General features: G+C 38.5%; 1 protein-coding gene across 1 annotated transcript in view; it reads right to left on the bottom strand.

Annotated features, from left to right (window-relative positions):
• The window catches only part of COL3A1 (collagen type III alpha 1 chain), a 50,694-nt gene that overhangs the window by 15,691 nt on the left and 17,667 nt on the right, over positions 1-17,336 (bottom strand). The window contains exons 2-23 of the mRNA XM_027751994.2: positions 17,009-17,214; positions 15,231-15,269; positions 14,549-14,665; positions 12,869-12,943; positions 9,626-9,691; positions 8,964-9,017; positions 8,718-8,771; positions 7,937-7,990; positions 7,737-7,790; positions 7,369-7,422; positions 6,830-6,874; positions 6,595-6,648; positions 5,608-5,652; positions 4,844-4,897; positions 4,261-4,359; positions 4,093-4,137; positions 3,872-3,970; positions 2,868-2,921; positions 2,623-2,730; positions 1,362-1,415; positions 1,136-1,234; positions 241-294 (exon numbers count right to left, since the gene is read on the bottom strand). Of these exons, the coding sequence (XP_027607795.1) occupies positions 241-294; positions 1,136-1,234; positions 1,362-1,415; positions 2,623-2,730; positions 2,868-2,921; positions 3,872-3,970; positions 4,093-4,137; positions 4,261-4,359; positions 4,844-4,897; positions 5,608-5,652; positions 6,595-6,648; positions 6,830-6,874; positions 7,369-7,422; positions 7,737-7,790; positions 7,937-7,990; positions 8,718-8,771; positions 8,964-9,017; positions 9,626-9,691; positions 12,869-12,943; positions 14,549-14,665; positions 15,231-15,269; positions 17,009-17,214 (1,583 nt within the window). The remainder of the gene's footprint in view (positions 1-240; positions 295-1,135; positions 1,235-1,361; positions 1,416-2,622; positions 2,731-2,867; positions 2,922-3,871; positions 3,971-4,092; positions 4,138-4,260; positions 4,360-4,843; positions 4,898-5,607; positions 5,653-6,594; positions 6,649-6,829; positions 6,875-7,368; positions 7,423-7,736; positions 7,791-7,936; positions 7,991-8,717; positions 8,772-8,963; positions 9,018-9,625; positions 9,692-12,868; positions 12,944-14,548; positions 14,666-15,230; positions 15,270-17,008; positions 17,215-17,336) is intronic.

Here is a 17,336-nt window from a genome sequence, read left to right as displayed (position 1 = left end):
AACCTAAATATGTTTTGTATTTCAACTCATCTCCTGTATACTCCATATTTTAACAGTACTAAATGACAGGATTTACAGGCCGTTATTACAATGATACAGATAAAGGGCTCTGGTAGTTAAAACAAACAAAAAAGGAGACAATTAATCTGACTGTGATAACAACCTGTCATGTAGATACTGTGGGATGAGGGTAAGGTCAAGGAGGAGGACTAGCATAAAATATTTGCACAGTGTACATACGGGAGGGCCAGGTTTCCCATCACTTCCAGGGCTTCCTGGAATTCCAGGCAAACCCTGCAATTGAAGAAAAAAAAGTGTTACACTTTGGTTTAAAATGCAGAGTATGTTTCAATACATAAATATATAGAAACTACTTGTTTGGTTTAATCCTCTTTAATAAAGATTAAAAGTCCTCCCATTTCTCCCGTCCCATGAAGGGGAAAAATGGAGAAGGCTAAAATATTTTTTCATTACGGGTTTATTGCTTTTCCTGAGGGGCACTGTATATAAACAAGACATGGCACGTTAATCAGCAAGCACAAAAAATGTATTCTTTCATTATTTGGGAAGAAAACTAATTTCAGATGGTAAAAAATCAAGGAATGAAACAATTCTGACTATGTACCTCTACCTAAAAGTAGCACAATTTATAACACTTTTTTATTAACTTATTTTTCTACATATTATTTTTGCTGCATTTTAAATAATTCATTTTCACTTCCAATAAAATCTTGTTTGGCTCCCAGCAGCCTGCAGTTGGGCTTTTGAACTTCAGTGTATTTGTTGTCAGCAGTTGTTAATTTTTGGTGTAGTTCACAGAATGCTGTTCCATTGTTCTATGAACACTTACATATTTTTACATCCTGTGAGTATCACCTGTGAGGCCACCTCCAAAAATCTTTGAAAGCCTGACCAACAGCTTATTTGCTTTAATTGCAAACAAGCAACAAATGTAAGACTTGGCTATATTGAAATATATAAATGGATATATAATTTAACTGTTTAAACATTAAGGTCTATTTAAATAATAATTTAAATATAAATGTATTTAAATAAAAACTCCTCAATCGTATCAGCTCCGACGAGTCATCCTTAATAGAGGTTCTCTCTCTTTCTTGGAGATGTCCTGTCTTACTCTCATTCCTGGAAGACCTGGGCCTCCGTCTTGTCCGCGCTCTCCTGCAGGTCCACTGGGGCCAGGGGGACCTGGGCTCCCACGCTCCCCTGCGGGACCCTAAAAAAGAGATGTGGGAAGTCACAGCAAGGAAACCAGCACCCTATTGAATCCGAAATTCTCCGTTCAAAATCACACGGATTCTCTGAAAGCTTGGAGGGTTTTTTTTTTAGGGGAAGATTTATACCTTTTCACCTGGAAGTCCATTGCTACCGGGCAAGCCGCGGAATCCAGGGGAGCCCTACCAAATAAAAGAACAGACTGTGGATCACAGGCAACGTGGCATAAGTAATGGGCAAATGGGTTTTTCTTCTAAACTATTTACCATTAGACACATTGTTATGAAAATTAATGAAAAGAAAAAGGTGGAAGTGGCATTTTACTGCAGTAAGAAGGATTACAGATTATTTTCTCTTTGGTTATAACCCTCCTGTTGAAATTATAATCCACCCATTATTATTTTAACTGGCTCTGCATCATTATTTATGAGTTTTCTAAAGTAAAAAAAAATAAATGTCATATTCAGTATCGAACAATTATACATTATATCCTCTAATTCAATACTGAGAAGAGCTCTGGTTTATTGTTTTAATATTTGCACTCACTACTATCTTCATTGCTTACAAAAAATTTTAATTGCAAAATTTAATTTGTACCCCATTTATGTATTTAGTATGATTAATTTGTTCGCTGTGCATCTTTGGTTTCCTCATAGCTTCAAGGAAATATTGCAATCAATTATTAAGTTAAGAGTTATAAATAGATTAGCACAACTTTGCTGATGGTTCAGATGGGATCAGAAATCTAAAATCGGTAATGATGTTGTTATTTATTTTGTTAAATAAATAAATTCAGGAATTCCTTTGTGAGAGTGTCTTCAGAACACTATTGAATCTACTAGCTAAAAAGATTGTTTGCAGTAAAGATATTATAACACAGAAGACATCCTGACAATATTGCTGCTATAGACATTTAAGATGTATTGACAGTAGAGATGTTGACATAAAGACATATCTTGAAGGTGGAAGAATTTGCATTAATTTCACTTTCCAGAGCTGAAATTTTTGTAATTGTTTATTTTTGTTAACTGAGAAGTAATTTTGAAATTTGTTTTATTTATACCCCCTTGTAGTTCTCAGAGTTTATGGTGCTTTTCAGCACAAATCTTTTGATACAACTTCCAGATATGTAAGATCACTGCTTCTTCAACATCGAAACCTGAAAGGCATTAATTTATTTCAGGCTGAGATAGATCCAAGTGCTGCAATTCAGAGGAGAAGCTGGATAACAATTCTTGCCCAGTTTCATAACCCAGTTTTGCGTCTGGAATTTGCCAAGAAGAGACAAGGAGCCAAATTTTCTCCTGGAAGTATTTTGAACACCCGAATTTGCTGTCTCTGCCTTAACTCAAAAGGTACTTCACGTGCAGGTGACCTGCAGCACCTTACCCTTTCTCCAGGGGTGCCGGGTACACCGTTCTGCCCGGGCTCACCGTTTGCCCCTCTTTGTCCTGCCTCACCGGGCGGTCCAGGAGCTCCTGGGGTGCCATTCTCACCCTGGCAACGACAAAACCCAAGCCCACCAGTGAAGGCAGAAGTCTCCAAAAAACCCCAAAAGGGTTTTTTGTATGGGGAGTGATTCAGAGTTCAGACTTCCTTGAAGAAGTCTCTGAACGCATTTTAAAATCGCTTACTCGCTCGCCTTTTGGGCCTGGATCTCCTTTTGCACCATCCTTACCAGGGTCTCCCTAAACAAGAGAAAATCCTGTTAAAAGATGGGTACCAACAGGGTAAAATACTAAAAAGTAAACGTGATATCTTTCAAATTATTGACTCATATTTATTATTTATCAATCTGCACAGAAATTAGCATTCACTGGCTGAACCTGGGTGTGGAAGACAAAGGGCTCCTTAAAAATCTACTGAAGAAAGAAGTGATACAATATTAAACACCACTGAGCAAAATTTTGTGTCTGTTTCTGAGCTATTCCAGACATCGAGTCTTTTGCTCAAAGTCCTTGAGTATTTTCTCTGACAAAGAACTGTGTGTGGTCTAAGGCTGTCAGAAAAGAGTCTGCTGGGGTAAATGGCAGTATAAGAGTAGGTACAACTCACTAGATGTAGTGGACTGTGGACTCAGCCCATGGGAATTTAAACAGGTGAAATTAGGATTTTAAAACAACAGATTTAGTCCAAGGTAGACATTTGTAGTGAGTTTCTGAACTGATAGATAATTTAGGAAAAGAAATAAGTATTACTATCCTCTTTATGTGTTTTTTGTATATAGCAATACCTAAATGTGTGAAAGATAAATATATTGTATATTTATAAAAAGTATTGCCTATTTTCATTATAAAATAATTTATTAGGCCATCTCAAGTGAATAGAAGTTTAATCATAGAATCATAGAATCATGGAATCAGATGACTTAGAAGGGACCTCTGAGATCATCAAGTCCAACCCTTGATCCAACCCTGCTGTGGTTCCCAGACCATGGCACTGATGCCACATCCAGTCTTATCTTAAAAACCTCCAGGGATGGAGAATCCAGCACTTCCCTGGGCAGCCCATTCCAATGCCTGATTACCCTTTCTGTAAAGAATTTCTTCCTAATGTTTCGTTTTGGTTTTTAATGGTATCAGAGATACTTTCACCATATTTGCTTGTACCACCAGTGTAATGAATATTAGTTACTCACCGGACTGCCTTTTGCTCCAGGGTTTCCACTTGTACCTGGTGGACCAGGAAGACCACGGCCTCCTGGCAGACCAGGAGCACCAGGAATACCAGAAGGTCCCTACAGAGAGTGAACAGCAAACCGGGATGAAGAGACCATGGCAATATTGGACTCTATCCAGTCCAAATGGTGACCCTCACCAACACAGCGCAGCAAAAGGCAGTGATATGAGCAGTACCCACCATTTCACCCTTGCCTCCGGGGCTTCCAGCCCTTCCAGGAGGGCCCTGAAAAAAGAAATGTATTAATAAGCAATGCTGCTCCCCTAGGACTGAGCCAAAGGACATGCAGGGCTTTGTGAAGAGCAGGTGACAACAACCCCTCTCAGGTCCCATGTGGCATTTATGTACCTGAGGCCCAGGTGGCCCAGCATTACCCTGAGGACCAGGTTCTCCTCTCTCTCCAGGACTACCACTAGAACCAGCAGGACCAGGAGGACCAGCTTCACCCTATGGAAAAAAAAGCAAAATGAGAAAATGAATGCATTTTAACCTTGTCTCCTGGACAATCTGTATTGACTTTATGGTGTCTTCCTCTAACTGTGGCATCTCTGACCTGGAAAGAAGATTGCCAGAGTCACCTCCTGAGTGCAAGAGACAAATTAGACAGTGCCCCCAGTGCTGAGGCACATGGTACCCAGTAAATGCTGCACAGTTCCTGAAGTTGTGGGAAGTTCCCTTCAGTCCCTGCCTTAACACAGCACAGAACACAGGGCCTACTGCTTAAAGGAGTTTTGGAGTGAGCATTCATGAAGATGATGGGCATAGGGTTTGTTTCATGCTACATATGAAAGAACATCAGTTCTAGGCTTGCAAACAGTGTAATAGCAGCCAGAAAAATGAGGGCTCACAAACTGATTATGTACAGTGACATAAGGTGTATAATTATAGAAAGGACCAAATCCCATGTAATTATGCATCTTTAGCTGAATACCTTAAAACCTGGAGAGCCTGGAAATCCTGCAGTTCCAGGGGGACCTGGGGGACCCTTAAAAGTGAAAGAAATACTATTAATGCAAAAGGTAAAAGCCATATGGAATTAATCTTAAGTTAAAAAAGAAATATCTGATTATGGGATTTTCCTCTGAGTAAGGAAACACCTGGCAAAATAGAAAATACAAATCATTCTGTAAAAGATGAAGTTTGGCTAGTCCTAAAGTATCACACCTACACCTTGGTTACTCTGACATTTACATGTTCAGATAAATTTCTGTGTTTTAGATTTAAAAACCGTGAAATCTATCATTGTAGAGATTAAGTTATAAAAATGTTTAAAATCTGTTCTAATTATAAAAAAGGTGTAGGAAGGGGAAAAAAGCCAATATAGCTGTCACATTTATAAGTGGGCATGCTCAGGTTTCTAGGCAGATGATGAAGAAAAAATTTTTTCCCACCTCGGACAGCTTATATAAATGTGTTTGATAAGACTATTCACAACTGCATAGAGGAAAGCAATTCTATCTATCTGTATGTTCTCTGAGAATAATCTGGTTTGGGATTTTTGCATTTTCCTGATTTGCAGTGTTAAAACTCTCCTATTGCACTCTAAGTGCTTCAAGGGTCTTAACCAACACAGTTATGAAATATAATTAAATAAAATGGTCATTCTTAAACCAGTGCACTGCAGAACACCAGCTAGAAGTAACTAGAATAAAGCAACACAAATACTTAAAGTCAAACATCCGTGAGTTGTCTTACAGGTGGGCCTGCTGCTCCTGGAGATCCGTCTTTGCCATGGGCACCCTACAGAAAGAAGAGAGGTGTTGAGTACAGAGCACAGAACCCACATGCTTTTATGTCCCTGACTCAGAGACCATGTTCTTGTGTCTGTACATTCCCAGCTAGTTGATCAAGACCTGAGGATTCTTCAACTGAGAAATTGCAAAATAATAATTAAATAAATACTTTGTGAAGGAATGTCCAACGCTTCATATGACTTGTACTGTAATGATGAGACAGTAAGATGCAAAAATATATTCTTACTACATTTCTTAAGGAAATGCTGGCATCATCTCTGTGAATAAATAAGATTGCAATACATGTGTATTTCAAAGTAACAGTCCTAATTCACATAAAAGACTAAAATTTCACTCCAAAAACCTAATAAACAGTGGTATGATTTAAATCCTGTTGCCTGTCTTCCAGACATATTAGACCAGGTCCTCTACTCAGGTTATGTAGTGTTTGTACAAACAAGTTGCTGGTTATTATATGTTAACTACGCTTTGGTGATTGTGTTGAATGCTATGAATTCCTTCAGAGCAAGTGATGTACTCCCTAATCCCAATCAAAGAGGAATTTTGTCTTTTTCCCACAGGTTACTTCTGAGATTGCATTTTTTCCTCTCTCTGCCTTCTCCTGCTGCCCTTTGCTTCCATTCCTCCTCCCTTTTGCTCTTGGCTGAACCTGAGCATATACTGAAATATAGAATTCTCCCTCAACGTGTAATCAATTAATTTAAAAAAAGGAAATACAAAATAAGATGGTGAACAGGTTGTGAGTTAGAATCGTTACATTTTTAGTTGGGGACCAGAAAGCTTTCCTGTATGATTTTACAGATGCCATATAGTTTTTTAGCCCTTTGCATTACAACTGTTTTAAGGAAAGCTATGAAGTAGGGAATTCTCAACATATTGAATCCAAATATGCTGCCTCTGAGTGAGAACAACAGCTGCAATTACTCACAGGGCCACCAGGATTCCCAGGTCTTCCTCTTTCACCAGCTGGACCTCTTGGTCCCTAGAAAACATATGAAAACAAGTCAGTTAAATGGCTTCCAAATTAATATGGCTGAGCAAAGAGACATTGTTCTTATTTGCATATCTTGCTATTGTTCAATGCATGTGGTGGGGTAATTAAAGTTAAGAGAATGATGAATAACTCGGGTAACACGGAAACACTACAGGATGCACAGACTTACTGGTTGGCCTGGTGCTCCATTTACTCCAGGAAGACCAGTTTCACCCTGTTATGGAAAGAAAACACCAATGACAGAATGAACTTTGGTGAGAACACTTTTTGGTTTATTCCAGAGGAAGAGACACAAAACAAGACACGCCAATCCGTTGCCCCTTTCTGCATCAAGCTGAGTGTCCCAAGCAGGAACTGAGGTCTGAAAGGTCTGAGAAGTCTAAACAAGTGCCAAAACGAAATATTAAACAGGAAAAAAAAATCAGGAAGACTCAGTCCTTTAAGTGTTATGCAACAAAGTTAGATGATCCAGCCATGTCCTTCACTTTGTAATCTCATGTTTATTATGACTAGACGACTGGGACATGATGTGGTTCAGGAAGTCTAACTCATTTGTAATGATTCTTATTCTTTTCATAGAGAAATTAAATGGGTTTCTTTAATGTTAACTGGATTTTTATAACTGTTTGAGAGGCAAAGCACAGCTGTACAACGACTGATGGAGGTCATTAATCTACCTACTACAAAGATGACCCTCTAGTTTTTTACCTTTGGACCAGGAGCACCACTGTCACCTTTGGCACCATCTTTTCCATCAAAACCCTGTGGGAAAGTAAAATCGTATCTGTGAATAGTATTCCTGCTGCATTCTGTAAAACTTGGTTCCTCTTGGCAAAATATTAAGCCCCCAAAAGAGGCATATTTTGGATAATGAATGCTATCAGCTGTTGGAACACTTTTTGGCATTTGGGATGAAGCTCTACAATTGAGATAACTAGACAAAACTTAAGTATTTGTTACAGAAGGTCAGATCACATTGTTAAGAAATTTGCCTTTAATTCTAGGATTCAATCTCTTTGAACTGATGACTGAAAGAGCACAACCATGCAACGCCATAATTCAAGTGGTTTACTTACTCGTTGACCTTTCATCCCAGGCATCCCAGGCATCCCAGGGATTCCCTTGTGACCCTAAACACATAAATACAGAAGTGTAATAAATCATGTATTTACTGTATTAAGGGCACAAACCAATGTTCACTGTGAGTCATGTTCACTTGGGAAAAAAAAAAACCCTTTTGATTAGAAAACTGTTGTTAGCGGGGGCTTTTCCATACCGGTAATCCAGGGAATCCACGGTCTCCATTTCTGCCTGGTCTTCCTGGTTCTCCCTATTGAAAGAAAGTAAATTTTTTCTTTTTTTGGTGCTTACTATTGTTTTAGTTAATGGCAAAGCAGCAGTTCTAGAAGATCAAGGTGAGCCAGAATAAGCAGGTGAAGCTTCTACCAAAGACAGTGGGAAAAATCATAGCAGGGTGACAGTTCACTGCTTTCTGAAAAACAAGTGCCAGGATTTAAAAACTCAATTTTAAACAAGATTTCAGTTAATATATAAGTTATTCCAAGACAAACTTTAGAAGAAATGATCCCAGAAAACTTATTTTTCCTGTGAAGCACTCAAAGTGGACAAAATATTTATCTTTTTGTCTTGTCTGGTACTATGCCTATTCAGGGCTGCCAGGTGTGATATAAAACGTGGTGTTAATGGCTAGAACTCTCAAAGGAAGATTTAAGGGGAGCAGGAAACTACCACTACTGTCTGATTTTTTTTATAACTGCTAATTTATTTTGCACCAGATCAAAGTGTTTTTTTATGCTCATGTTTTCTCTCTTTTTTTTAATTATATCAATCAAATTGCCTACTAAAACCAAAACATTTTTAATGGATAGTTAGACTTAATGTAAGGCAAATCCAGTGTCTTACAGTCATGTTGTCAAATGCAGAAATATTGAGATGTTAAAAATTCTGAAATGCAATGTGCTTTGCTGTCTTACCATTTAATTAACATTTTTTTCCTTTCCATTTATTAATAAATGGATGAATAATAGTGCACTTACATCTTTCCCAGGTGGACCAACTGGGCCTATCATTCCAACGGGGCCTGGAGGACCCTGTAAAAGAATAAAAAATATTAAGTCTTTTTCAAAGTAAAAATGCATTAGGCATCATAAAGTACTTGTATATTTGAAATGCATTATAGTAAACAGACAGGATGAACTGTAAAATTTCAATCCACTCCAGTGATGACACTTGCTTGTAAGATCACGCCTTTAGCATATAAGTGATACAAAATGTATACGTACAGGAGGGCCAGGTTGTCCTGGTTCTCCAGGGGAACCTTGGTATCCAGCAGAGCCCTATAATGCAGCAAAAAACCCAGTTAAGATGTAAGCAATTACATGCATCGTTTCGTGGTGCTGTTACACTTTATAATCACATAAAGGTAAGGAGAATTGTAGTCAGAATGGTCAACAAATGACCAAAGGTCAATTTAGCAGAACCAAGCAGAATCTGCCTCTGTGAAATCAGAAACAAAACTGCTCCTCTAACAGGAGATGGATGTCAAAAAAACAGACCCTTTGTGTGTTCGCTGAATGTGTATCAGGGTTCCCACTCTCCTTTACCTCCTGTTCAGCTTTTTGTATGGGTAAACATTTGGGGTTGTTAACAGGATGACAGGCAGTGGCACATCTTAAAACTGCCTTGGCTGAGACCCCACAGACTTGCAGAGAGCTCAGGGGTACACATGGACTTAAGCAAGCACAGTGTATTGCCCTCAGCTCTTGAGTCTTGGTGAGGCATAGAAGGTACAGCCCAATCAATAGAGGATGACATTTATCCATAAAATTCTTCAGCATAATATCTAGATTTACTGGTTGAAAAGATACTTAATATTTATGACAGAGAAAAGGAGAGGCTCATATAAATGGTATAAGGTGATTATGAAAAGATTAATTTTACTTACAGGGGGACCTGCATGACCAGGTGGGCCAGGGGGGCCACTGGGGCCAGGGGGTCCTGGAAAGCCACTCTATAGTGTAGATTAAAAGATAGTAGTTATATTAATGTATATAACTGTAAAGCTTAATGCAGTTGCAATAGTCATCAATACCTGTGAAATAAATTTTTACATGTTAGAACAGAGAAAAATTCACAGTGACCTTTGCCAGTCAAAAAGTGCAGTAGAAAAGAGGCAGCATTATATATACACATTACTAAAGAAATACACTGTCTTGTAGCTACAGTCCCTTCAGGAAAGGCTTCACTGGGTTTCTCCTTGCACGCTTAGCTGACATACTCCACAAGCTATTTTCATAGTTGCAATTCTTGTTTTTTGAGTCACTATGCCCCTCCTTGAGACACCTAGAAGGATGCTCACAGCTCAGCTTGTCAGCTGCCTGAAGGGCAACGGTAGATAACTGGAACTCCTAATTTGTTAAACAGAATAAATGAGTGTCAGCTTCTCTGCCATGTAACTGAGCTTTACTAGCCTAACACTACAGATTTCTCAGGACTTGAGGGTATACTGAATTAAGGTCATATTTTTGTTACTGCTAGTAAGGCAAGCATTTCCACCAGTGAAATCTTTTCTGAACTTTAACAGTACTAAGCCATAAGAAGGTTAGTCTGGACTAACTAAACCCTCAGTATTTCTACTTCCTGTAACAAGAACCACAAAAGCATTTGATGCTGCAAAACATAAAACATTTGAAAGTTAGCACAGTGGTCTACTGCTGCTGTATTGAGTTCTTCAAAAAAAGCTTTTGTCAAATTAAACTCTTCATTTGTTTCATAAAGCCAAAAGAGTTACATAGGTGAATTATATGAGAATCACTGTGTGCTGCAGTACTGGCAATATATCCCATAGTTAAATTATCCACATAATGTGTGTTTCATGGGATATTGTCATATTGTGTCAGAATAGGTCACTTGTTACGGGTGTTACATGAACCTAATTTTCATAATACAAGATCAACAGTGTTGCTATACTATCCTGGCATATGTAGTATAGTATACTACTATACTACAAACATGCTATGTTAATATTAGTCCACAGATTGTCTTTTGTCCAAAAAAGTAAATAATTGTAATATTTACTATTTTTTAGGACAAGAAATATACAACGAGTGGCAGAGCAGTCAGGGTCAGGGAAAATGGGGTGCCCTTCAATGTGTGAATATAATAAGCAGTCCCTCGTTGTTAATTGTTACAATTCATTTGGTATGAGTAACTAGAGACTCAAGATGAATTAGAGCCATCAACTTATCAATAGCAACCAATCCATTAGGCTTATGGCTACAAACAAACAAGATATTATTTTTTTCAAGCAACACAGTGAGGAGATAAACTAATAGTTAGGGGTGACACGTGTCTGCTGACAGCATCTCCAGGCAGTGAACAAAAATGGTGGAAAGAGACACAGACAGCACGTGGAGGTTATATGAGAAAGTCAAGAGAAACTGTGATGTAAAGCACAAAATCCATCTGCAAGCAGTGGAAAACCATGGGAAGACAGCAATGGAGAGATGTGTGATAAAGGAAGTACCAGGCATGGTAACCACCCACGGACTATATTTGTGCTATGTTTTTTTCATAAATCTTTCAAATTATTTCAGTTTGGATACTTATTCAAACTAAGTATTTAAGTTGAAAATTGATAAATTTATAAAATACTAAAGGATTTATCCTATGTAATGATAATTATAAACATTATTTATTCCTAATGATCTTAGTCACATCTGCCTGTAGCTGCTGTTACTTTGCAGTCACATATGCCATGATGCAAAGCAAGAAACCATATGACCTGAAAGCATACAGACAATCCTGAAGACATTCTAGGGTGCTCAATAAAGTAGTTTGATGGAGTTTTTTTTAGTCAAGTCCAGGGATCGGAGCACAAGAAACCACTGATCACTTCCAGGAAAAATGCCAATATAGAGAGGAGTAGCCATAGTTGTTAACTGAGTGTCTTGGTTACCCTGCCTGCTTCAGCACATCCTCTATTAAGAAAATAGGTAGTAAAATGCAGATGATTATGATAAGCTGTGGGCAAAACTGTGAGGAGCTGAATATGAATGAATGAATAGATAAATACAAAACCAGATGGTTGAAGAAGACCAATGCATGGGTAATCACATTAGCAAATGGAGGAAGCAGAAATAAAGAGATTAAAATAAAGGTGAGAAAATAATGAACTATATTTCAGGAAAACCAGCTGTCATGATTAGTAAACTTTACTTTGCAAGATGAACCCTGAGAAATAACACATTTGCTTGGAAGTGCCTTGATATGTTACAACATGTGATACCCAAACCTTGTTATGCAGAATTGGACAGAAAATAATGATTATGCTTAATGAAATAGCAGCCAATTTCAAATAATAACAATTCACAACATCCTCTATATAGCAGATTGCCTGAATCAGGAACACTTCATGGTGAATATCTCTAAAGTCCAGTGCCTAAAAGGAAAATCATAAGGTGCAACATTCAGATTTATTTTATATGGGAAGTATAGCTCAGGCACAACTCTTTCAGGCAATCCATGATTTTTGTCACTCAAAAAACCTGTGAAAAGCTTGTGCAGATACAGCATCCTTAGTACACAGTCTGAATAGCTGTGGGTAAAAAAATGGCTATTGTAAAAAGAAAAAGTGAAAAGATTTTGACTTCTGGGATGAAAAAAAAAAGGTTTATAAGAGGGTTTATTCACTTTTTATCAGGCAAATTTGAATTGTGGAAAAGCAAGCAAGTATGGAGTATCATGCTGAGTAAAGACAGAATGCTGCTGAATGTGTAAAGGTAGATGGAGGGCAGTGGAAAAGGTAGAAAGGTTGTGGAAGGAAGGGAAGCAATTAGTGGAAGAATATGAAGCAGATAAATGAGGAAGGTATGCAAGGGAGAAAGGATAAATGTTTAAATAGTATAATAAAGTGAACCAGAGACAGAGATTAGGAAAAAGAAGGTAAGAAATTGAAGAAAGAAAGTGAACAGGCAAAAAATCCAGATGATCTATAGCTACTTTCTAGAGTAATATTGCCGACCAAACTGCTGCCTTACATCACATTCAACTTGCAGACAATAAACAAATGAGAACTTACATTATTAAATTAAAATCAGGATACATACACATCCAAGGCACAATCTACAAGCAGAAATTTTATTCTTTAAAAAAAAGAAAGGACAGAAAAAAGGCTATAGCATCTTACAATGGCCTGTGGGTACATGGGTACACCTGGACCACCAGCCTTCACATCATAGGAGTCATACTGTGGAGAAAAACTCTGTAAAAGAAATAGAGAAGAACAGAAAGGAAAAAAAAAAAGAAAAAAAGAAGAAAAATTGTGATTGCTACAAATAGAGTAAGTCTTATCTTACATTGGCATGGCAAATTTATGGAAATAACTCATTTGTATCTACTGAGTAATACTTGTTTGACATATAGCTGCTATATATTTACATCATCCAAAACAGAAGTACAGCCAATGTCTTCCTTCTGAGGTCATGGTAAAGTTAGCTCCCTAGGCTGGGTGTATCCATTTTTCATCTTGACAGCTGGGCCTCAGCTGAACCAAAAAATTACCATTCTCTCTCCTTTTATTCTTGTTTTATTCCTTTTAAGCTTCTTCTCCCAGTCTCTTTTCTTTTGGACTTAGATGTCACTCAAGGAAGTTGATGAAATATTTTCTGTTGCACTAAAGAATGCAAATGTTTATTATTATTTTCCTGATTTCTTTTACCTGTGACTAATGAATGACTAATGAATGACTCATTTCATGTTAGCAGACTTAGTTAAATGATATGGCATTAATGCAGTAATGGCACACAGGTGGCTGAGCATGAATATGTGCAGTGTTCTGCCTGATATCCCAAACCAGTGTGGACCCAGCTCCTCCACTGGCCAGGTACAAGACTCCTGTGCTACTGATATCAACTCTCTTGTCAGGATTCAACAGCACATCTTTGGGTGACTAATTCAGCCTTTTATCCTCTCCCGTGTCACCATCTGCCCACCCAAAGCCAGTAGCTCTCTTCCTGTGTTACTGTGGTGTCCATTGAGACTGGTTAAGTGATCCATGAGGACCTCTCCCAAAAGCTCTGTCCTGCAGGGGCAATCCCTTTCAGAATTAAATAAAAACGACATCTTTCCTCAGTTTCTGGCTTACCTGGGAGTGAAAGTGTACATGCAAGTTATAATCAGTGGCCTATATTCAAAAGTAGCAATTGTTTCAACGTGCAGTTTTTAACATCCTGTAAATCCAGGCCCAGTCAATTGCATGGAAGACAATTCCATCTCTTAAAGCACTACAGAACAAATCCAACTGCACAGAAACTTTAGTTACAATATAGTTCTCTTGCCGAGCCTCGCCAGCTCTAATAAAGTTCTTTGGTAATCAGAAATGAATTCAAGATTCAGTGAGCCAGAAGTAAAGAGGGAGCACAACAAATAGGACTTGCATGGCACTTCCTTGCAAGCAGAGGACCTGTGTTTCAGTCTAGTCTCATGGGAATGTTTCTTTATTAAACATGCATTTCATAAAATATAGGAAAGTATGAGAGTTCCCTAACCATTGAGTGGACATACTGCCTCCTACATGCTTTTTCTTGTTGGACTCTTTCTGAGATACACAAGTGCTTCAACAGATCTGGCTCCAAAAGGTAAAAAAATAAGACAAGGCAGAGATTTAATTGCCCTTCGGGGAAGTTTTATAGACAACCCCCCCAAAAAACAACAACAAAACTCCGCCTACCACTCAGCTCTGTGTTTCAAAGGCATAAATGAGAGATGAAAGCAAAGCACCTGTGAAGGTGCAAGGGACAGGTGCCTGCAGTATTGCTCTGCATGTTTATGGACAACAATGTAGAAGTTGAACATAACAATGACTTACACCTCCACTTATGCTGGGACATGACTGGCAGATCCCAGGAGCCCCAGGAGCTCCAGGACTCCCTGGCTGTCCTGGTGGGCCAGGGGGACCATTTCTGCCTGGAATCCCAGGAGAACCCTGCAAAGACACAAACAGATACAGATGTTGTCACCTGCCTTCAACTGCAAGGGCATCGCAGGACAAATCTTTCCATTTGTAACAGAGCCTGTGTGACTGTGGTGGGAAAGCTCTGTCAGACACAGGATCACAACCAAACATTCAGGGAAGACATAGTACACCAATTGCACACATGGAAACAATTCTTAGTTGCTGGAGCCTTATTGCAACTGGTATTTGATCAAACATGTTAGAAATATTAAGCAGCTCAATTCCTAAATCTAAAATTGATACTGCTAGTGTAGTCATAGATTTTTTTATTTTGCTGCTGAAGAAGTATAACAAAGCATAACAAATGTGACATCATTTGGACCAATCTCCCTGTGTTCTTCCAGTTTAAATTTTTGAGAGTTTTGTTGAACTTAAAGGGATACTTCAAAATAACTATGTAGTACAGTCCTTCAGACAGTGCAGACACCAATAAAAGCTGGATATTTTAGCAGATTGGATAGGATATATAACACTAGAGGAACTGGGTCTGGTTTTGTTCATTTCTCTTCAGAGGGAAAAAAAAAGATGTACTCACAGGGTCTCCTTTGGGGCCTCGGGTAATTACTCCAGGAGTCTAGAAAAGAAAAAAAGAAAAGTAATTAAATAAGATAATAAAAATAAAACAAAAAAATTACACACATAAACAAGAGCAAAGCACATTTAAACATTTGAATATAGTTTTAGGACATGAATTCCATTTATTCTTTTACAGGATATTTAAAAGCTATGGGATCTGTGGTCAGTCTGTCTGCATTTTTTTTTTGGCTCATCCATAGAATTACACCTCCCCTTCAGCCAAAAAACCATGGCCCTAATAAAGTCAATGGAGCTGTGCTGTTGAGTACAACGGAGACACAATCCACTGTGGAACTCTGTAAGGGACATTTTTCTTGTGTCCTTCTCAGTCCAGCATGTAAAGTGTGAGTGTGTAGCTAATTTTGAATGCTCAGATCTACGGTTCCAATTTACTTATTTTTCAATGAGTTATTCAGTTACATGTTGCGATCTGGATTTTCAATTTACATACTCAGCTGCTGGTGGTAGCAAAGAATATTCAGCTGAAACTATCTTGGATCTTTCAAGGTGGCATTTTCTCTCTGCACCATGCGAGGTCAACAGGACAGCTTTCAATGGGCTCATATATCAAAGAGTGAGGCTGGGGGAAGTACTCCACATGTCCTTCATTATCAGGAACCCCAGAACTGATAAAATGAATCTCCAGACACAATGAGAGAGGGAGTTGTGCTTAAATCTCCAGTGTGCTTGTATGTACCACTCATTTGCACCTCTCAAACTGTTCTCTGAGGCAGCTCAGGTAATCCTGGAAGGAATAGAGTTGAACTAGTGTGGTGCAAATAACATGAGGTGACATCTCATGTTCAGGCAGGTATACTCTAGAGCTGCAGAAATGCATCCTCTCTCTCTTCCATATACACATCTTTTTCACTCTCTTATCCTCTAGACAGGAATCTTCAATGTGTCTGTGGCAACCTCTGTGCTCTAACAGAATCTCATGGGTCTTAAACACGGTTGAAATGTTCAGATAACCTTAGAGCTCAGCACAGCTGGCTCACTCCCTGAAGTGGTCAGGCAGAGGACTTGGCTTGTACCAACATTCTTGATTTTCCTGAGGTTAAGTTGCTGCAACTGGCTTATATAATGTTGGTGCCTATAAACAAGATGATGATGAGTTAGGGATGTGCAGTTTGAACCACCTTTCCTTTCCAGGGCATTAAGTCAGCAGTAAGTCTGTAAAAGGACATTTACTCTGTGCTGGTGTAGAATTGAGTTGATAAGAAATGCAGACTCTCAGTATGGTGTAGAAATTCTCCAGTTTTCTTTGACTCTGTGCTGGCATTAGTTTCATGGACATAGACTGAGCATGTGGTCAGCAAATAAGGTGTTTACATTATTCCTATGCTTCTCCATAAAATGAAAAATGTAATGGCTAATTGCTGCCCTCTGTTCCTTTCTACTCCTTTTCTGTGCCTATTGTCTGTGTAAAACTGAGTTGAAAGACTTAATGCTTTCAGCTGCATGGCCTGAAGGTCTAACGAGTGTTTTATGAGAGCTGGTACCAATTCTCTGAAAAAACATAGAAATATTTTTGAATTAAGCAAAAAAGGTAAAACTCTGTAAGTTCAAGCTGGTTTTTAAATTTGGTTTGCCAAAATTTGCCCATCCTAGGTATTTGCCCAAAGCCAGAAAGTGGCATTAAAAAGTGTTTAAGAACATCTAAACCAAAATGAACTGAGGTTGACATGGATCAAGAAGGCAGCACCACCAAAGAAGCAACATTGAGAATAAACTCACTCTTGGAGATGGTGTTGTTGTGGGTGGACAAACTGGACAGCACTCTCCAAAAGGAATCTCTGGGTTGGGACAGTCCAGCTCCTGGTCATCACAGACAATGTCATCACAGAGAACAGACCCTGAGTCACACACACAGATCTGGCAAGGCTCTGGTTTCCAAACGTCCCTGTCAGCGTAAGCCTGCCCAAGATGGGTACATCCTGTGACTGGAAACAAAGACAAAAGAGTGTTTAATTTTATTTCAATTTTTTTTTTTCCAAATCAAAGATGAATAACATGAAAACTGTAGGACAGTTTATTTTGTTTACTGCTGTCATACACTTCATGC

Source organism: Pipra filicauda, unplaced genomic scaffold (genome assembly GCF_003945595.2).
Source record: "Pipra filicauda isolate LSUMZ 115617 unplaced genomic scaffold, ASM394559v2 scaffold21_size4447388_pilon, whole genome shotgun sequence".
NCBI classification, from domain to species: Eukaryota; Metazoa; Chordata; class Aves; order Passeriformes; family Pipridae; genus Pipra; species Pipra filicauda.
The sequence above is the reverse complement of the archived record's forward strand: the minus strand, read 5'-3'. Positions and strand labels throughout refer to the sequence as shown.